Source organism: Triticum urartu, chromosome 3A, assembly GCF_056163025.1.
Source record: "Triticum urartu cultivar PI428250 chromosome 3A, HENAU_Tu73, whole genome shotgun sequence".
Lineage (NCBI taxonomy): Eukaryota > Viridiplantae > Streptophyta > Magnoliopsida > Poales > Poaceae > Triticum > Triticum urartu.
Window position 1 is genome coordinate 106,262,965 of NC_141875.1, and position 22,508 is coordinate 106,285,472.

General features: G+C 45.4%; 1 protein-coding gene and 1 pseudogene across 1 annotated transcript; one reads left to right on the plus strand and one right to left on the minus strand.

The window, feature by feature from the left end:
- Positions 1-3,173: 3,173 nt before the first annotated feature.
- Positions 3,174-3,855, plus strand: LOC125543119 (uncharacterized). The gene has a single exon (XM_048706371.2). The coding sequence runs from the start codon at positions 3,326-3,328 to the stop codon at positions 3,704-3,706; it is 381 nt and encodes a 126-aa protein (XP_048562328.1). The 5' UTR covers positions 3,174-3,325; the 3' UTR covers positions 3,707-3,855.
- A 16,241-nt stretch (positions 3,856-20,096) lies between these two features.
- On the minus strand, positions 20,097-21,814 carry LOC125548080 (zinc-finger homeodomain protein 9-like; annotated as a pseudogene).
- Positions 21,815-22,508: the final 694 nt, after the last annotated feature.

The window sequence follows — 22,508 nt, forward strand, 5'->3', positions numbered from 1 at the left end:
AAATATGTTTTTTTTTGCTTTTTCGTGAGGCATGGATTTACTTCCATGAGAGGTAGGGTTGCACCTCTCGAAAACGCAAAAATTATGTCTTTTTTCTTCCGCGAGAGGCACGATGATGCCTCTGAGAGACGAAAAAAATAAGTTTTTTTTTCCTTTCGGAGAGGCACGGTTTTACTTCCGCGAGTGGTATGGGTGCCTCTCAGAAACATAAAAAAGAACGCGTTTTCATTTTCTTTTCCTTCCATGAGAGGCACGGCCGTGACTCTCAAAAAAGAAAAGTGTTTTTTTTTCTTTCGCAAAAGATACAATTTTACTTTCGCGAGAGACACCGATTTGCTTCAGCGAGTGTGCCTCTTAGAAACGGCTTTCGAAAAGAAAAAAAATGCTTCTGGTGTGGTTTTTTCGTCCAGTTTTTTCATGAAAAATGTTCGTCAAAACCTATCAACATGGAATCTAGTTTTGAAGATCCCGGCGTGAGGAAACCAAGGGTGAAATCGGTTCAAATTTGGACCCCCGGTTTAAGAGATAATTTTTTAAAATAAAGGGATCGACGAAAAAAGGGAAAACTCCCAAGTTGCGACTTGTGCGCCACTTGTTGCAATCTGAAAGGTGGGAGTGACTGTTGCAAAGAGTTCTTCTTAGAGTATCTCTAGCAGACCCCGTATAATGCCGACCCGCATAATGCGTTTACAGTTCAAGAAAGATCTGTTTTGCGGGGCCAAATCATGTGCTGCAGAATAGACTCCGTATATGAAATCATGCGAACAATGGGACAAATTACTTGAGTGTATTGCCCTCCACTCCCCCTCCCTTGAGCCCGATTCGCTGTCTTGGCATCTCGAGCCAAGCGGCAGATTCTCGACTAGGTCCCTATACTAGGCGATTGTCCCCACTCCTGGCCCGGTGGAACTATCGGTGCTTAGGGAGATCAAACTCCCCTTGAAAATCCACATATTTCTCTGGCAACGGGTCCGAGGCCGACTCCCTTCGGGCATAGAGGTCCGAAAACGTAATGGCCCTGGCGACGGCCTCTGCCCCATTTGTATGATACCGGAAGACTGCAACCACATCTTCTTCCGGTGCCCAGCGTTGCAGTTCCTATGGAGCTGCTTCCGGGAGGTGGTTGGTGGAAATTGGTGCCACGACAACCTCCCGGACTTGTTTGGGGAGGTCCTTAGGCTCCCCGGCCCTAGTCGTCCCCACTTGGGTGGCTTTGGGTACCTTGGCATGGACCCTCTGGTGTGCCCGCAATAAACTAGTCATCGAACGCGTGATTCCGTGCCGTGTGACTAATGCAATTTATAAAAGGTGTGGCTTCTTACAGCTCTGAAGACCGCTTAGCAAGCAGCGCGACCGAGACGTCATCGACAACATCATTGCGGGTCTTCGTTCCTCGCGTCGGCTTTTCCTCCACCACCGCCACCACCTCCCGAGTCGGATTAGCTTTTTTTAGCTTTGTTTGGGGCTTGTCCCGCTGTGCCCCCAACGTGACTTTATGACTTGATTGTACTTTCTACTATTGTGTTGGATGCTTGGCTCGTTGCTTTATAATATAAAGCGGGAGAAAATCCTTTTTCTCAAATATGAAACTATATAATTTTTAAAAAAACTTTCATGGGAGAAATTGCAACCACACCGATCATTCATAGTTCATCACAACATACTACATAGATCATACATACTACATATATACTACATTCTACTACTAGAGGGGGGGGGGGGTCCGGGCTCGCGGCGGCTACCAAAATGGACGAGCTCGCGGTGGCGAGGCCGACGCAGCGGAGGAGCTCAGTCGTTGGCCAGTCCTCCTCGTCGGAGCTGACGAGGTCAATGTACATCTTCTTCTGCTCCTCGCGGACGCGCCGCCACTCATCGTCCTTGTCCTTCGCGGTGAGGTTGGCCGCGACTGCCTGCTTGAAAACGAGCTCTTCGATCTTCTCATCATGGCGGTGGCACTCCTCCTCCTCCTCTTGCAAGCTCCATGCGGCAATCACGGCCGTGACCGCCTCGACATCGCCGCTGGCGTAATCTTCGGGACCGATGACGCCTCGACGCGGGATCTCCTCCGCCCCCCGCTTGACGGCAATGAGCTCGCCCTCCTCCGGCTCCCTCTTCACGGGAAGAAGCGTCGCGCCGGAGGTGAGCCACGCGGAAGAGGAAGTGCTCGCGGCAAAGGAAGAGCCCGCGGCCGAGGAGGGCGTCCTCCCGTGTTGGCGGTCGTACTCCTCCATCTCGCAATGAAGGAGCCTTGCCGGCGGCTGGAGGCCTTGGTTGGTCCACTTCCTGGCCGCGCGCTTCCCCACGCCGTCCGCGCGGACACACCGCTCGCGCTCGGGTTCGTCGCCCCCGCCGAAGCTGCAGCCGGAGCTCCACATACCGCCCCACATGGCGGCTGGAGGCGGAACTGGGCTCACCGGCGGCGAGAAATGCGACGGAGGGAGTGGGGAATCGCGGGGAAACGCGATGGCGGGGGAATAGGGTTTCGATCCGTATCTGTCCCGCAAACCTGTAGTTATACGGCTTTGGGGGTAAGATTTGCGGGCAGCAGTAAAAAAAATTACAGGCCGGACGAGTATACGGGCTCTGTTCTGGCCAGTAAATTGGGTCGAGCCTGTATACTCGCCGGAATTATGAGTTTCACGCGTTATACAGGGTCTGCTAGAGATACTCTTAATTAGTGATTTTGCTTGCCTGTTCACAAACCTTTTATTCAGAAATAGGCATATTAATATATTTCAACATTTAAATAATTAGTTCAATATATTCGCAAAAAAATTAGTTCAATATTTTTTAATGTTTCATGAGGCTGGGCTGGGCTTGGGTTTAGTGTTTCCAGGTTGGGCCTTTTGTGTTGCCCGGCCGAGTCCAGCGTGATCAGCCCTAGTCGGCATGATATTTCCTTTAAAAAAAAGTCGGCACGATATTTCAGATTCTCTGTCCTTTCTTTCTTTTGCTAAAAAAAATCCCTTCTTCCTCTTTCACGGGTAGGTTTCCAACCGAAGAAATGAACGGTTTTCCCTCAAAGTAGAGCATCCGGAGAAGATTGGGGAATCCTGAAAAGGCGCCAGCGACCGACCGCCGACTGACTCGTAGCCATCTCGAAAGCTCCCGTCAGAGAAGACACGCGGTGCCGCCTTTCTCTTCCAGAGGCACCCACCAGCTTTCCACTCCCCATGGCCACAAAAGCAAAGCGCGCACTGGCCGCCCACGTCTCTCCGGCCTGCCCTCTCCATATAACGGCGCTGCCCGGCACACAGCAGATACGAAACACATGACCACACGCATAGCTGAGGATCCCAGACCACACGTCCCAAATTAAGCTCCGATGGACGAGGGGGGCAAGTATCAGCAGGGCTGGCTCGCCGTCGGTCTGCCGCCGGCGCCGGTGCTCGCCGTCACCGGCATCGTGACCTTCTTCCTCTACCTGTCGTGGCAGATGGACGAGTTCGAGGAGCAGCTGCGCCATCGCACCCAAGCAGGCTTCTGGGTGCTCATGGTGCTGGGGCTCCTCGCCCTGGGCTTGCTCGCGCAGCACGTGCTGTTCGACGGAGAGGGGAGGGTTGCCGTGCCGGCGGCATGGCGAGGCCAGCCCGAGGGCGGCTCCGGCACGTCGCCGTGGGGCGTCGCGGCCCTTGTGGCTCTGCTGCTGGTGCTAGTGTCTCACAGGTCCGATTTCCAGATATTCAAGCCCCCGGGGTTTAGATGAGCATGTTTTCTTTTTGAAGGAAAGTTATGTATCCCGATGCAGATAGCTATGATATATTGTATACATATATATAAATTAGAGTAGAAAGGTGTTTTTGCACGTCTGCATGATCAAGCAAAATAGCATAAATAAAAAAGAATTACTCCCTCCGTCCCCGGAAATTGCTTTTGGAGGCCGAGCTCATGGAGGCCTTCAAATGCAAAACTCAAAATTTATGAAAATTCATATTTTTACATTTCAAAAAATTCTGAAAAAAATACAGAGATAGATGAAGGCAGAGTGCAAGTGCGTAAATTTCAGGACAAATACGCTGAAATGAGGGCTTTGCAAAAAAGACAAATCTCAGCCTTTTTAACATATAATACTATTCACCCCACATATCAGTAATTTGTCTATTTTGTGTAGGTCGTATTTTAACGTATTTCATCCTAAAATTTTACACACACGCCTCACATCCTTGTTTAGTTGTACAATTTTTTCAGAATATCTTAAACCTGATTTTTTTTTAAAGTTGGCCTCCATGAAAGCCGAGAGCCAAAATGTCATTCTTCTCCATCCCCATAATATAAGATGTAAAATATTGGATCTAATACATTTCAAATATAATCGGTAGATAATTGGAGAGAGTTGTGATTGACGTTGTGTCCAATGAAAAAAAGTTTATAGTCTGGCTGAAAGCGAAGGATGAGCTAAAGGAGACGAGACAATTCCCATGTGGGATCTATTATTGGGGATCTATGGGGTATCTTTTTGGGGTACATCGGCTGGAGGAAAAAATATTTGGCTTGGTGGTTGGGCGCAGATCTTCATATGTTCCGTGTGCGATGATCAAGATGGAATGATGTGCCATCTACAATATTAACGATGGCGAGTCTTGACAGCAAGGCGCGGCGGGGTCTTAATGTTGGATACTGTTCAATGGGCGCATGCAGAAGGCAAACTTTTTTTTGGCATCGTGATGGCGTCAACGGCAGAAGATTCTAGCAAGATCAGTGCATTGATTGATCCTAAAGATGAGACTGCGGAAGAAGGTGGCGACGGATTCTACAACATGCACATGCGGTGCACATTGAGAGTCTGCTAAACCGATTGGTGCTCCGGCTAGCTGGCGGGTGGCTTGATGAGGCCATCGAATTTTTTGGTGTGCATGACGCTGTTGGGAAACGTAGCATGCAATTTCAAAAAAATTCCTACAATCACGCAAGATCTATCTAGGAGATGCATAGCAACGAGAGGAGAAGAGTGTGTCCACGTACCCTCGTAGACCGAAAATGGAAGCGTTTGACAACGCGGTTGATGTAGTCGAACTTCTCGTTCCCACCGACCAAGCACCGAACGTACGGCACCTCCGAGTTCTGCACACCTTTAGCTCGATGACGTACCTCGAACTCTTGATCTAGCAAAGTGTCAAGGGAGGGTTCTGTTAGCATGACGACGTGGTGACGGTGATGGTGAAGTGATCCGTGCAGGGCTTCGCCTAAGCACTACGTAAATATGACCGGAGACATAAACTGTGAAAGGGGCGCCGCACACGGCTAACAATCATTGTTGGCTGTTGTGTGTTCTAACGGTGCCCTCCTCATATATATATATATATATATATATATATATATATATATATATATATATATATATATATATATATATATATATAGATTGGAGGAGAGGAGAGGCAGCCAAGGGGGCGCCCCAAGTAGAAGGAATCCTACTTGGGCGCCTCCCAATTCGGCCTCCCCATTCCATATTCATACGAAGGGGGAAGGAAGGAGGAGGGAGGAGAGAAGGAAGAGGGAGGCCGAATTGCTTCCCTTCCTTTCTCTCTTCCCCTCTTTCCTCCCCCCTTATTTCGGCCTACATGGGGCGCACCAGCCCCTTAGGGGCTGGTTTGTCCCCTTCTTCTCCCATTAGGCCCATGTAGTTGCCGGGGATGCTCGGAACTCCTTTCGGTGACCCGATATGTATCCGGTATCCCCGAAACACTCCGGGTGTCCGAATATCATCGTCCAATATATGAATATTTACTTCTCGACCATTTCGAGACCTCGTCATGTCCGTGATCTCATTTGGGACTCCGAACAACATTCGGTCACCAAATCACATAACTCATATAATACAAAATCGTCATCGAACGTTAAGCGTGCAGACCCTACGGGTTCAAGAACTATGTAGACATGACCGAGACACCTCTCCGATCAATAACCAACAACGTAACCTGGATGCTCATATTGGTTCCCACATATTCTACGAAGATCTTTATCGGTCGTACCATAATGACAACATACGTTATTCCCTTTGTCATCGGTATGTTACTTCCCCGAGATTTGGTCATCGGTATCCACATACCTAGTTCAATCTCGTTACCAGCAAGTCTCTTTACTCGTTCCGTAAAACATCATCCTGTAACTAACTCATTAGTTACTTTGCTTGCAAGGCTTCTTATGATGTGCATTACTGAGAGGGACCAGAGATACCTACTTGGAGTGACAAATCCTAATCTCGATCTATGCCAACCCAACAAACACCTTCGGAGATACCTGTAGAGCATCTTTATAATCACCCAGTTACGTTGTGACGTTTGATAGCACACTAGGTATTCCTCCGGTATCCGGGAGTTGCATAATCTCATAATCGAAGGAATCTGTATTTGACATGAAGAAAACAATAGCAATAAAACTGAATGATCAATATGCTAAGCTAACAGATGGGTCTTGTCCATCACATCATTATTCTAATGATGTGATCCCGTTCATCAAATGACAACACATGTCTATGGTTAGGAAACTTAGCCATCTTTTATTAACGAGCTAGTCTAGTAGAGGCTTACTAGGGACACAGTGTTTTGTCTATGTATGCACACATGTATCAAGTTTCCGGTTAATACAATTCTAGCATGAATAATAAACATTTATCATAAATAAGGAAATATAAAATAACAACTTTATTATTGCCTCTAGGGCATATTTCCTTCAGATGCATGGTCAGGGCACATCATCAATCTTATAGGTAGGGCGACAATTTTGCGAGGGAGGTGATTTTGGATTGATCTATGTATTTATTTTGTAAGACCTTATTGAGTAATGCAATAAAGATGGTTGTGTGCATCGCTCGATGCAGAGGTCGGGGGTAATCCTTCTTTTCGAAAAAAGATAGTGTAGACATGCAAATTCTTCATGATATGAAAAATGTTTGCTTTGACTTTGGAATATTATGTGAAGCCTTATATCAGTTTTATGCATGTGTGATATGTATTACCAGATTGAGCTTGTTGTTGAATTTGGCAATTGGTGCATGACGAGGGTCAGAATGGTAAGAGGAACTCCTGTCTAGATGCAGAAAAAGCATAAGGCTGGAGATGAAGCTGAGTTCATGGATGAAAACAAGTGAAATGATGTCCATGTCGTGGTCTTATTTGAGCAAGGGGCAGTTATAATGCCAAATTTTGACACAGTCATGCTCAATACTGCTAAATTCTCCTCCCTCTCACAAGTAAATCAATATCAGAGCTCATAAGATCTTGGCGGTGAAGATAAGGATTTTTTTGGAGAAGTAAACTGGGGGGGAAGATGTATGTTTCAAAGAGAATGTCATTGGAGAAGGTGGTAAAAAAGTGATGAACTAGATCAGGTGTTTGATTCTGACAGTCGGAAAAGGTTGCATTTCTATTAGGAGGAAGGGGAAGATGAGATGGAGTCACAAGAATCTTTTAATACCAAGATAGAGAAGGCATGGGCTGGGGAAAGCTGGAGCAACTAATGGGTCCAATGTTGTAACTGCTAGAAGATACAAAGGAAGGTCAGAAAGATGGTGACATGATTGCACTTGCTACGCGGAGGGCAACCTCTAAAAACAATATACCAAAAGCCAAGAGAAAGGAAGAATTGAGTAGGTGACCCTGATCAACAACGTGGTGCAAGACGACTATGTAAGGAGCCATGGTTGGAATCCATCACAGATGCAGGACCACTTGTTGATGAGGCATGTTGCCTAATTTGGTCTTCAAACTTCTTCTTAATGTAAGGGTGATGTGATTCAGAGGCTTTTCTAACTCTGTTGTAGTTGTTAAGTAGGAGCAAAGTTTTAAATAGTTGGCTATGGCAAATAGCGGTAGAAGTGTTAGTGTGCTAAGTGGCATTAAATGGCTTGGCGTGATGCTCTTCCAAATGCTACATGGCCTATTTAAAACTGTGAGTAGGAGTGATGCTTGGATGAAGTTTCACCGTTTTAAGTTTCCTTGTTGCATGCAATGTTGTTTTTATGTTTGGATTTGAGTTTTATAAGAAAACCATCAATTTCTAAATAAAATCAACGAGGAAGCTCCTTGTTTCATTTTTTAGTAAATGGCATCAATACAAAAGTCTACAAATCATTACAGAAGTCACCCAACAAAAGGAAGATTTTGGAAATGGATTCCTAGGTTTACAGATTCTATCCATAGAAAATGTTCTCGCTGCTATCACATTATAGAATTATAATATATTGCATGTTTCAGTTCTTTTACTACTTTTAGAAGCATATAAAAATGCATACCCCTTTTCTACATCCTATTTGTACACAAATTCATATGCAAGCTTGACAAACATTGTTACTTAGGTTTAGTCTCCTGATTACGCATGACATGAGCTTGAGAATTTGTAGGTATCACATCGAAGCTTTTAATTTTAGACAATGGCGTCTTGTGTTTGATTTCATTGTCTAATCTCTAAATATTTTAAACTCCCACTAAATGGAGCATCATGATGCATTGAGGTACTTTCCACGTTCATGGCCCCACATGACAGGGAGCGGATTGATTGTGCAATGTGGCTGGTCCGATTCGCACGTGAACTTGGGGGCTCCTATGGTGATCCATGAACAAATCCTATAGAGTCTGTCTTTTTTCCATTGGTCTTAGGCCACTCCCAATGCTTCACCTTGTAAGGGTGTTAAGGCTGCAACTGGGCAAAACATCTGATGTCGCATGTTCATTAGAGAGAGAGAGAGAGAGTAATATGGTGACCTTAGAAAGAAACGGTGCTAATCACATGTACCTAGGTAGGAACTCAATTCTAAATCTACACCTAATTAAAAGAAGGGAGCTTAGCAACAAAATACTAAGCACACACTTAGCACCTCTTCCAAGCACTCATGCATTAGAAAAGGCCTTAGCAAGGTTCTAGAGCCTTCCTTAGACTGTGTTTTTGCTTTTCCTTATTTTAATTCGTCTATATTTTGAATTTGTGCACATTTTATGAAATCTTAAAAAATTGAATTCCAAGAAAAAAATCAAACTCGTGAACATTTTCTTAAATTCGGAAACACTTGCTCAAATCTGAGAACATTTTTCAAATTGAAAGAACTTCTTTTGAAATTCACAAAAAAAATCTAAAATCATGAATTTTTTTTAATAGTTCATGAACATTTGGGAAATTTGAACTTTCTAAAAAAAGAGGTAATTGCATCGGTGGTGTCTGAACTTGCCATGGATGTTCAGTTTAGTGCCTGAATTTGAAAAATACGCCGAATTAGTCCTAAAACTTGGCACGTGCCTGCAAATACGGTGTTAATCTATTATGTACTCCCTCCGTCCTAAAATTCTTGTCTTAGATTTGTCTAGATATGGATGTATCAAGCCATTTTGGAACGGAGGGAGTAGCTGTATAGTGTGTTGACATGGCATCGTATTTGTGTGACGTGGCATGGAGTCCACTTGTAGCGACAAAACTTTATCACTTGAATTTATGTGTGTGTGTGTGTGTGTGTAAGGAAAATAAAAAAAATAAAAACTTTACATGACGGAGTCGAACCTGCGACCTGCAGCTCCAAGACAAGCTGCATTGACTAGTACACGAACAACATTTCTATACAAACTTTGCCCCCTCTCACAAATGAATTGTAAATAAAAAGACCTGTGTTGCTTAGATGGACTGCAACCAGTGGCCCATTTAGCACATGTTTTTTCTTTCCTAAAGAAATGTAAAACTTCTCTAAATGTTAGTCATAATAATAAAAGTTAGATTCAAATATTCATGCATTATTAATAATTAACTCATGTATAGAAATGTTTGTACTCACTAATTTTTTTAAAATTATTTAATGAACATTCTTATATAATCCATGACAAAAATTATATGCAGACTAAAAAGGACCAGAGGGAGTAGGGTAAAACCATAGCCCATAGCTGGCAATTGTTGATACCCCCGGTCCCTCGGGTACAGGGACCTGCTCCTCGGAATGGTGAGAGGGTTTCTGGAGACCCTGGGTCTCTAGACTCGCTGACTTCTGGGTAGCCGGAGTCCCCAGATCACAAGAGGATGGTTCTCTGGATAGACCGGCTCTCGAGGGCCATGAACCCATGGGTCCCTAGAGTGGGTTTTATCCTACTAGATACCAGTGGCACCCAAAGTCCCTACTCTGGGCACTCAAAGCCTCTTGTGTGATGGCGCTTTAAAGATCCTGGACACCAGGGCACATAACCTGGGCACCCAAGTTCCCCTCTAGAAGAACGATCAATTTGGCCCTCGTTCTACCAACCTCTTAACTCCAACATTTGACTTGAGCTTGCTCTACTGTTCCCAAATCATAAAAGATCGATTACTTCCTATCCCTCCACCCAAACACTTTGATTCTTTGGGGTCCGGAAAAAGTTCACTCGATATACACTTCCACAAGACCCGCTCGTGATTCCCCAACTCGTTCTTCACCAATACTTGTTACTCTTGGAGATTTGGGTTCTCATTAACTTCTTAAGTTCAAGAATATCACCTGAACAAGATTTGATCCATAAAGGTACTCATCACACGAGGTACATCATACAATTCAACTAATCATCAATGCAAAAGATCTTAATCATGGTGGCAGTTCTTACGATCAAGAAGAGATACATGACACACAACTACTAGCACAAATCGGTAGCCTTGAATAGGAACTATTCCTAGTGTTGGGGAACGTAGTAATTTCAAAAAAATTCCTACGCACACGCAAGATCATGGTGATGCATAGCAACGAGAGGGGAGAGTGTGATCTACGTACCCTTGTAGATCGACAACGGAAGCGTTAACTTGGTTGATGTAGTCGTACGTCTTCACGGCCCGACCGATCAAGCACCGAAACTACGTCACCTCCGAGTTCTAGCACACGTTCAGCTCGATGACGATCCCCGGACTCCGATCCAGCAAAGTGTCGGGGAAGAGTTCCGTCAGCACGACGGCGTGGTGACGATCTTGATGTACTACTGTCACAGGGCTTCGCCTAAGCACAGCTACAATATTATCGAGGACTATGGTGGAAGGGGGCACCGCACACGGCTAAGAATATGATCACGTGGATCAACTTGTGTCTCTAGGGGGTGCCCCTGCCTCCGTATATAAAGGTTCAAAAGGGAGGGGGGGGGGGCGGCCGGCCAAGAGGAGGCGCGCCAGGAGGAGTCCTACTCCCTCCGGGAGTAGGACTCCCCCCTTTCCTAGTTGGAATAGGATTCGCGGAGGAGGGGAAAGAGGAGAGAGAGGGGGAAGGGGGGCCGGCCCCTCTCCTTGTCCTATTCGGACCAAGGGGGGGAGGGGCGCGCGGCCCATCTCTGGCCACCTCTCCTCTCTTCCACTAAGGCCCACTAAGGCCCATATACCTCCCGGGGGGTTCCGGTAACCTCCTTGTAATCCGGTAAAATCCCGATTTCATCCGGAACACTTCCGATATCCAAACATAGGCTTCCAATATATCAATCTTTATGTCTCGACCATTTCGAGACTCCTCGTCATGTCCGTGATCACATCCGAGACTCCGAACAACCTTCGGTACATCAAAATGCATAAACTCATAATATAACTGTCATCGAAACCTTAAGCGTGCGGACCCTACGGGTTGGAGAACAATGTAGACATGACCGAGACACATCTCCGGTCAATAACCAATAGCGGGACCTGGATGCCCATATTGGTTCCTACATATTCTACGAAGATCTTTTATCGGTCAGACCGCATAACAACATACGTTGTTCCCTTTGTCATCGGTATGTTACTTGCCCGAGATTCGATCGTCGGTATCCTATACCTAGTTCAATCTTGTTACCGGCAAGTCTCTTTACTCGTTCTGTAATACATCATCCTGCAACTAACTCATTAGTTGCAATGCTTGCAAGGCTTAAGTGATGTGCATTACCGAGAGGGCCCGGAGATACCTCTCCGACAATCGGAGTGACAAATCCTAATCTCGAAATACGCCAACCCAACATGTACCTTTGGAGACACCTGTAGAGCTCCTTTATAATCACCCAGTTACGTTGTGACGTTTGGTAGCACACAAAGTGTTCCTCTGGCAAACGGGAGTTGCATAATCTCATAGTCATAGGAACATGTATAAGTCATGAAGAAAGCAATAGCAACATACTAAACGATCGGGTGCTAAGCTAATGGAATGGGTCATGTCAATCAGATCATTCAACTAATGATGTGATCCCGTTAATCAAATAACAACTCTTTGTCCATGGTTAGGAAACATAACTATCTTTGATTAACGAGCTAGTCAAGTAGAGGCATACTAGTGACACTCTGTTTGTCTATGTATTCACAGATGTATTATGTTTTCGGTTAATACAATTCTAGCATGAATTCTAAACTTTTATCATGATATAAGGAGATAAATAATAACTTTATTATTGCCTCTAGGGCATATTTCCTTCAGTCTCCCACTTGCACTAGAGTCAATAATTTAGATTACACAGTAATGATTCTAACATCTATGGAGCCTTGGTGCTGATCATGTTTTGCTCGTGGAAGAGTCTTAGTCAATGGGTCTGCAACATTCAGATCCGTATGTATCTTGCAAATCTCTATGTCTCCCACCTGGACTAGATCCCGGATGGAATTGAAGCGTCTCTTGATGTGCTTGGTTCTCTTGTGAAATCTGGATTCCTTCGCCAAGGCAATTGCACCAGTATTGTCACAAAAGATTTTCATTGGACCCGATGCACTAGGTATGACACCTAGATCGGATATGAACTCCTTCATCCAGAATCCTTCATTCGCTGCTTCCGAAGCAGCTATGTATTCCGCTTCACACGTAGATCCCGCCATGACGCTCTGTTTAGAACTGCACCAACTGACAGCTCCACCGTTTAATGTAAACACGTATCCGGTTTGTGATTTAGAATCGTCCGGATCAGTGTCAAAGCTTGCATCAACGTAACCGTTTACGATGAGCTCTTTGTCACCTCCATATACGAGAAACATATCCTTAGTCCTTTTTAGGTACTTCAGGATGTTCTTGACCGCTGTCCAGTGATCCACTCCTGGATTACTTTGGTACCTCCCTGCTAGACTTATAGCAAGGCACACATCAGGTCTGGTACACAACATTTCATACATGATAGAGCCTATGGCTGAAGCATAGGGAACATCTTTCATTTTCTCTCTATCTTCTGCAGTGGTCGGGCATTGAGTCTGACTCAACTTCACACCTTGTAACACAGGCAAGAACCCTTTCTTTGCTTGATCCATTTTGAACTTCTTCAAAATCTTGTCAAGGTATGTGCTTTGTGAAAGTCCAATTAAATGTCTTGATCTATTTCTATAGATCTTTATGCCTAATATGTAAGCAGCTTCACCGAGCTCTTTCATTGAAAAACTCTTATTCAAGTATCCCTTTATGCTATCCAGAAATTCTATATCATTTCCAATCAGTAATATGTCATCCACATATAATATCAGAAATGCTACAGAGCTCCCACTCACTTTCTTGTAAATACAGACTTCTCCAAAAGTCTGTATAAAACCAAATGCTTTGATCACACTATCAAAGCGTTTATTCCAACTCCGAGAGGCTTGCACCAGTCCATAAATGGATCGCTGGAGCTTGCACACTTTGTTAGCTCCCTTTGGATCGACAAAACCTTCCGGTTGCATCATATACAACTCTTCTTTCAGAAATCCATTCAGGAATGCAGTTTTGACATCCATCTGCCAAATTTCATAATCATAAAATGCGGCAATTGCTAACATGATTCGGACAGACTTAAGCATCGCTACGGGTGAGAAGGTTTCATCATAGTCAACCCCTTGAACTTGCCGAAACCCTTTTGCGACAAGTTGAGCTTTGTAGACAGTAATATTACCGTCGGCGTCAGTCTTCTTCTTGAAGATCCATTTATTCTCAATTGCTTGCCGATCATTGGGCAAGTCAACCAAAGTCCATACTTTGTTCTCATACATGGATCCCATCTCAGATTTCATGGCTTCAAGCCACTTTGCGGAATCTGGGCTCACCATCGCTTCTTCATAGTTCGTAGGTTCATCATGATCTAGTAGCATGACTTCCAGAACTGGATTACCGTACCACTCTGGTGCGGATCTTATTCTGGTTGATCTACGAGGTTCAGTAGTATCTTGTTCTGAAGTTTCATGATCATTATCATTAACTTCCTCACTTATTGGTGTAGGTGTCGCAGAAACAATTTTCTGTGATGTACTACTTTCCAACAAGGGAGTAGGTACAGTTACCTCGTCAAGTTCTACTTTCCTCCCACTCACTTCTTTCGAGAGAAACTCCTTCTCAAGAAAGTTTCCGAATTTAGCAACAAAAGTCTTGCCTTCGGATCTGTGATAGAAGGTGTATCCAATAGTTTCCTTTGGATATCCTATGAAGACACATTTCTCCGATTTGGGTTCGAGCTTATCAGGTTGAAGCTTTTTCACATAAGCATCGCAGCCCCAAACTTTAAGAAACGACAACTTTGGTTTCTTGCCAAACCACAGTTCATAAGGCGTCGTCTCAACGGATTTTGATGGTGCCCTATTTAACGTGAATGCGGCCGTCTCTAGAGCATAACCCCAAAATGATAGCGGTAAATCAGTAAGAGACATCATAGATCGCACCATATCTAGTAAAGTACGATTACGACGTTCGGACACACCATTACGTTGTGGTGTTCCGGGTGGCGTGAGTTGCGAAACTATTCCACAGTTTTTCAAATGTACACCAAACTCGTAACTCAAATATTCTCCTCCATGATCAGATCGTAGAAACTTTATTTTCTTGTTACGATGATTTTCAACTTCACTCTGAAATTCTTTGAACTTTTCAAACGTTTCAGACTTATATTTCATTAAGTAGATATACCCATATCTGCTTAAGTCATCTGTGAAGGTGAGAAAATAACGATATCCGCCACGAGCCTCAATATTCATCGGACCACATACATCTGTATGTATGATTTCCAACAAATCTGTTGCTCTCTCCATAGTACCGGAGAACGGCGTTTTAGTCATCTTGCCCATGAGGCACGGTGCGCAAGTACCAAGTGATTCATAATCAAGTGGTTCCAAAAGTCCATCAGTATGGAGTTTCTTTATGCGCTTTACACCGATATGACCTAAACGGCAGTGCCATAAATAAGTTGCACTATCATTATCAACTCTGAATCTTTTGGCTTTAACATTATGAATATGTGTGTCACTACTATCGAGATTCAATAAGAATAGACCATTCTTCAAGGGTGCATGACCATAAAAGATATTACTCATATAAATAGAACAACCATTATTCTCTGATTTAAATGAATAACCGTCTCGCATCAAACAAGATCCAGATATAATGTTCATGCTTAACGCTGGCATCAAATAACAATTATTTAGGTCTAATATTAATCCCGAAGGTAGATGTAGAGGTAGCACGCCGACTGCGATCACATCGACTTTGGAACCGTTTCCCACGCGCATCGTCACCTCGTCCTTAGCCAATCTTCACTTAATCCGTAGTCCCTGTTTCGAGTTGCAAATATTAGCAACAGAACCAGTATCAAATACCCAGGTGCTACTGCGAGCATTAGTAAGGTACACATCAATATCATGTATATCACATATACCTTTGTTCACCTTGCCATCCTTCTTATCCGCCAAATACTTGGTGCAGTTCCGCTTCCAGTGACCAGTCTGCTTGCAGTAGAAGCACTCAGTTTCAGGCTTCGGTCCAGACTTGGGTTTCTTCTCTCGAGCAGCAACTTGCTTGCTGTTCTTCTTGAAGTTCCCCTTCTTCTTCCCTTTGCCCTTTTTCTTGAAACTAGTGGTCTTGTTTACCATCAACACTTGATGCTCCTTCTTGATTTCTACCTCCGCAGCTTTCAGCATTGCGAAGAGCTCGGGAATAGTCTTATTCATCCCTTGCATATTATAGTTCATCACGAAGCTCTTGTACCTTGGTGGAAGTGATTGGAGAATTCTGTCAATGACGCTATCATCCGGAAGATTAACTCCCAGTTGAATCAAGTGATTACAATACCCAGACATCTTGAGTATATGCTCACTGACAGAACTGTTCTCCTCCATCTTGCAGCTATAGAACTTATTGAAGACTTCATATCTCTCAATCCGGGTATTTTCTTGAAATATTAACTTCAACTCCTGGAACATCTCATATGCTCCATGATGTTCAAAACGTCGTTGAAGTCCCGGTTCTAAGCCGTAAAGCATGGCACATTGAACTATCGAGTAGTCATCAGCTTTGCTCTGCCAGATGTTCATAACATCTGGTGTTGCTCCAGCAGCAGGCCTGACACCTAGCGGTGCTTCCAGGACGTAATTCTTCTGTGCAGCAATGAGGATAATCCTCAAGTTACGGACCCAGTCCGTGTAATTGCTACCATCATCTTTCAACTTTGCTTTCTCAAGGAACGCATTAAAATTCAACGGAACAACAGCATGGGCCATTTATCTACAATCATACATAAACAAGCAAGATACTATCAGGTACTAAGTTCATGATAAATTTAGGTTCAATTAATCATATTACTTAAAGAACTCCCACTTAGATAGACATCCCTCTAATCCTCTAAGTGATTACGTGATCCAAATCAACTAAACCATGTCCGATCATCACGTGAGATGGAGTAGTTTCATTGGTGAACATCACTATGTTGATCATATCTACTATATGATTCACGCTCAACCTTTCGGTCTCCGTGTTCCGAGGCCATATCTGTATATGCTTGGCTCGTCAAGTATAACCTGAGTATTCCGCGTGTGCAACTGTTTTGCACCCGTTGTATTTGAACGTAGAGCCTATCACACCCGATCATCACGTAGTGTCTCAGCACGAAGAACTTTCGCAACGGTGCATACTCAGGGAGAACACTTCTTGATAATTAGTGAGAGATCATCTTATAATGCTACCGTCAATCAAAGCAAGATAAGATGCATAAAAGATAAACATCACATGCAATCAATATAAGTGATATGATATGGCCATCATCATCTTGTGCTTGTGATCTCCATCTCCGAAGCACCGTCATGATCACCATCGTCACCGGCGCGACACCTTGATCTCCATCGTAGCATCATTGTCGTCTCGCCAATCTTATGCTTCCACGACTATCTCTACCGCTTAGTGATAAAGTAGAGCATTACATCGCGATTGCATTGCATACAATAAAGCGACAACCATATGGCTCCTGCCAGTTGCCGATAACTCGGTTACAAAACATGATCATCTCATACAATAAAATTTAGCATCATGTCTTGACCATATCACATCACAACATGCCCTGCAAAAACAAGTTAGACGTCCTCAACTTTGCTGTTGCATGTTTACGTGGCTGCTATGGGCTTTTAAGCAAGAACCAATCTTACCTACGCATCAAAACCACAACGATAGTTTGTCAAGTTGGTGCTGTTTTAACCTTCACAAGGACCGGGCGTAGCCACACTCGGTTCAACTAAAGTTGGAGAAACTGTCACCCGCAAGCCACCTATGTGCAAAGCACGTCGGGAGAACCGGTCTCGCGTAAGCGTACGCGTAATGTCGGTCCGGGCCGCTTCGTCCAACAATACCGCCGAACCAAAGTATGACATGCTGGTAAGCAGTATGACTTATATCGCCCACAACTCACTTGTGTTCTACTCGTGCATATAACATCAACATATAAAACCTAGGCTCGGATGCCATTGTTGGGGAACGTAGTAATTTCAAAAAAATTCCTACGCACATGCAAGATCATGGTGATGCATAGCAACGAGAGGGGAGAGTGTGATCTACGTACCCTTGTAGATCGACAACGGAAGCGTTAACTTGGTTGATGTAGTCGTACGTCTTCACGGCCCGACCGATCAAGCACCGAAACTACGGCACCTCCGAGTTCTAGCACACGTTCAGCTCGATGGCGATCCCCGGACTCCGATCCAGCAAAGTGTCGGGGAAGAGTTCCGTCAGCACGACGGCGTGGTGACGATCTTGATGTACTACTGTCGCAGGGCTTCGTCTAAGCACCGCTACAATATTATCGAGAACTATGGTGGAAGGGGGCACCGCACACGGCTAAGAATATGATCACGTGGATCAACTTGTGTCTCTAGGGGGTGCCCCTGCCTCCGTATATAAAGGTTCAAAAGGTGGGGTGGGGCCGACCAAGAGGAGGCGCGCCAGGAGGAGTCCTACTCCCTTCGGGAGTAGGACTCCCCCCCATTCCTAGTTGGAATAGGATTCGCGGAGGGGGGGAAAGAGGAGAGAGAGGTGGAAGGGGGGTCGGCCCCCTCTCCTTGTCCTATTCGGACCAAGGGGGGGAGGGGCACGCGGCCCATCTCTAGCCACCTCTCCTCTCTTCCACTAAGGCCCACTAAGGCCCATATACCTCCCGGGGGGTTCCGTAACCTCCCGGTAATCCGGTAAAATCCCGATTTCACCCGGAACACTTTCGATATCCAAACATAGGATTCCAATATATCAATCTTTATGTCTCGACCATTTCGAGACTCCTCGTCATGTCCGTGATCACATCCGGGACTCCGAACAACCTTCGGTACATCAAAATGCATAAACTCATAATATAACTGTCATCGAAACCTTAAGCGTGCGGACCCTACGGGTTGGAGAACAATGTAGACATGACCGAGACACGTCTCCGGTCAATAACCAATAGCGGGACCTGGATGCCCATATTGGTTCCTACATATTCTACGAAGATCTTTTATCGGTCAGACCGCATAACAATATACGTTGTTCCCTTTGTCATCGGTATGTTACTTGCCCGAGATTCGACCGTCGGTATCCTATACCTAGTTCAATCTTGTTACCAGCAAGTCTCTTTACTCGTTCTGTAATACATCATCCCGCAACTAACTCATTAGTTGCAATGCTTGCAAGGCTTAAGTGATGTGCATTACCGAGAGGGCCCAGAGATACCTCTCCGACAATCGGAGTGACAAATCCTAATCTCGAAATACGCCAACCCAACATGTACCTTTGGAGACACCTGTAGAGCTCCTTTATAATCACCCAGTTACGTTGTGATGTTTGGTAGCACACAAAGTGTTCCTCTGGCAAACGGGAGTTGCATAATCTCATAGTCATAGGAACATGTATAAGTCATGAAGAAAGCAATAGCAACATACTAAACGATCGGGTGCTAAGCTAATGGAATGGGTCATGTCAATCAGATCATTCAACTAATGATATGATCCCGTTAATCAAATAACAACTCTTTGTCCATGGTTAGGAAACATAACCATCTTTGATTAACGAGCTAGTCAAGTAGAGGCATACTAGTGACACTCTGTTTGTCTATGTATTCACAGATGTATTATGTTTTCGGTTAATACAATTCTAGCATGAATAATAAACTTTTATCATGATATAAGGAAATAAATAATAACTTTATTGTTGCCTCTAGGGCATATTTCCTTCACCTAGATCACCATGGGAGCAGCAATAGTTGATGTACATGTTGAAGATGAAAGTTCACCCCTCTGCAGAGTGCCAAATCAGAGAGAAAATGAAGATCGCCTCAGAAAAACGATGTGGACACACCAAAAAAATCATCGGTAATTAGGATAGGAGTTTGGAGGTATATAAAGACTATCGGGCATCGGATCCACGTGGGAGGACGCCCCAGGCTGTAGGTGCCCAGAGGCCCAGGGCACCATCGCTAGCTGCCTACACACCGGTGGAGGCCCTTGGGGCCGGGCCTTGGTTCCTAGATCTTCTTTTGATGTGAAACTGCCCGAACTATTTTTGAATTATTTTTCCTCCGATTTTTATAGGGATTTTCCTAAAAGTGAAAAAACGGCAAAAAATAACTAGCACTTGGCACTTGATTAATATGTTAGTCCAATAAAAGTTGATACAAAGTATGTACAAAGTGTATGTAATTGATAGCAATATAACATGAATCATATAAAAATTATAGATATGCTTGAAACGTATCAAGGAACAACCGACCCACGGCATTGTCGATCTGGTTTATTTTGAACTGCTTCCTCTGCCACCTCCAGGCATCCCGTCAACTCCTCGACAGTGAGTGTGTCGAGGTCGACGAGCGTCTCGATTAACATGGAAATCTGTGAGTACTTCTTAGGATCAACGCATAGGAACAGGAACTTACAGACAATGCGCTTCCCCTGGGTCGTCTCGTTGAGCTGCACCATTTGCACCATCATGCCCGTGATGCGCATGGCAAAGTTTCCACCATCTCGCAGTTGGTGAATCGGATGTTGCTGTAATGCTTGGACAATGTCGTGAGTGTGGCCTCGTAGACATGTGCCACTCCAAGGCGGATCGTCCTCAGGGTGTCCCAGGTGTCCTTGGCGTGGGCTTGGTGGTGAGTATCGTCATTATTTCTAGTGAAATACCATCGAGGACTACCTTAGGGGCTAGCCGGTCGTCGCTTTGGATGGTGGTGCCGATCTTGATTGCCTCCCAACAGCCCTCGAGCATCACTTGCATCAGGAGGGCCCAATGTTTGTAGTTGGTACAGGTGGGCATGGGACAGGGAGTGCCTCCCCCACCCTCGCACATCACCCGAGTCTTCACGATCCACCACGACTCTTCGTCGGCACTGGTCATCTTAGCTCACGGTGTTGTCGAGGGGGGTTGTATGGTCGTCTCTCATCACGCAAGAAGGCTCCGATGCCAATTGCGGCAATCTCCTCTCACACACAAACAACTCACACTCGCTCGATGAACACGGAGAACAAAGAGACACAGATAGTTTTCTGCAGCGCATGCAATTGCGACCTTTCTCATTTCTTTCACCTCCTTTTATTCTGGTACAAGGGAAACTTGTAACGCCCACGGCCTCGACAGGTTCGTGACATCTCACGAACGGATCGAGCGCGCCACAAAAATTGCTCAAAGTAGTTGAGCCTACCAGCAAAAAATATTAACATAAAAAAGGCTTGTCATGGCAGCCGAAAAACATCCCATGGAAGCGGAATGGATAAATGCTCCCATGGTAGCTCAATGTTGCCATGGCCAAGAAACTAGACGCACAGACAAGATTTATTCTAGCACTAGTGGTGTGATGGTGGTGGGGAAGACGGAGACGGGATGGTCAGACGGCGGAGGAGGCTGCAGCGGAGGCGTTGTGGCCGTTGGGCTACTTGCGCTTCTTGTTGTTCATCCAATTCCTAAAGACGTTCTTGCGGATGCTGATGTCGTGGCACCTTGCTTCGATGATGTCCTTGTCGCGCTTCTGCAGACGCCATCCCAGGTGCTCCGACAGCTCCTGCATCCGCAACTTCTGGTCAGCTGTGAACATGGTGCGAGACCGCTTCCTCTCCGACATAACCCCATGGGGCGGTGGTGCCGTCGCCGGTGAGCGCTGGGCGGTGAGCCTCTGAATCTGCAGTTCCCCTAGCGGGCGACTGTGTCGCGCAGGAGAGATGTACGCTGGCGGCTGCTGTGCCACCGGCGCCGGATGATACGCGGGTGGAGGCTGCAGTGGTCGGGACACGGAGCGCTCATCTTCATACTTCGTGCCTTCCAAGTCGTACTCTGTGGCATCCGAGTCATACTCCGTGCCATCCGAGTCGGTGTCAGAGTCGACGCCGGGAGCTGGTCCTCCAACATCTTCTCCCTGCGCTGCGGCAGGCCATGGAGCACGGTTGCCGCCATGGGCGGCGGCGGCGGCGACCTCTCCGTCATCACCTTGCGGTGAAAGTTGCGGTGGCAGCCGCAGGCCGCACACTTGTACGAAGACGTGTCGGCGGGGTTGTGGTCCCCCAGTGGCATCCACTCCCCGCAGCCGTCCACAACGTGCCCACCGCTAGCCAGCGCATGGTTTCTGCCGCACTCCATGTACGTCACCTCTTCCACACCCGGCGCCGCCTGCCTCACCTTCTTGATGGAGCCGTTGGGGCACTTGACGTCCATGGCCTCCGTGGAGTCACTCGGCTAGTGTCTAACGCTCACGGATTTAGTTAGGTCAACGAAGGAGAGGGAAGCTCGTAAGATGTGAAAGGAAGGCTTGAGGTTAGAGTATAAAAAGAGCAACGGCGACGCTAAAAACAGATATTATTAATCCTGTAATTAGAAGTGACTACGGAAAAGAGAGAATATCCAAAAATTGTGCGATAAATTAATATTGGATCATTTGAAACCGCACTGTATATCCCGCGTCGCCGCCTGGGGGTATACATGCATGGAAACCCGGCCGTTTTTGGTTTGACCTCGGTCATTTTTTAGCTGTCAATTTACTACTACATCATCAGATAGATGGACACGAAGTGTGAAGATCACTATTGTACATTTGTGGCCCGTGTATTTTTTTTAACACAGTATAGACGCAAGCGCTCATATATATACTCATACACTCACTTTTATGAATGCACGCATACACTACCCCTATGAGCACCCTCAAAAGACTGAGCCGGCATATAAATCTCACGCATGTGCAAAAAAATAGCCTAAAATATTTCCACAAGGCATAACAAATCCCACTAATGCAACACAGCGAGAAATTTTACTCGATAAGCTGAAACATACTGATAATGAAATTTTGTATGATCTCTAAAAGACCCAGGCAATGGCAATGCCCTAACATCATTATAAAAATCTTCCTTAATTT

Excerpts from the sequence above, each read along its gene's own strand:
- LOC125543119 (XM_048706371.2), top strand. The coding sequence starts at position 3,326 with ATGGACGAGGGGGGCAAGTATCAGCAGGGCTGGCTCGCCGTCGGTCTG.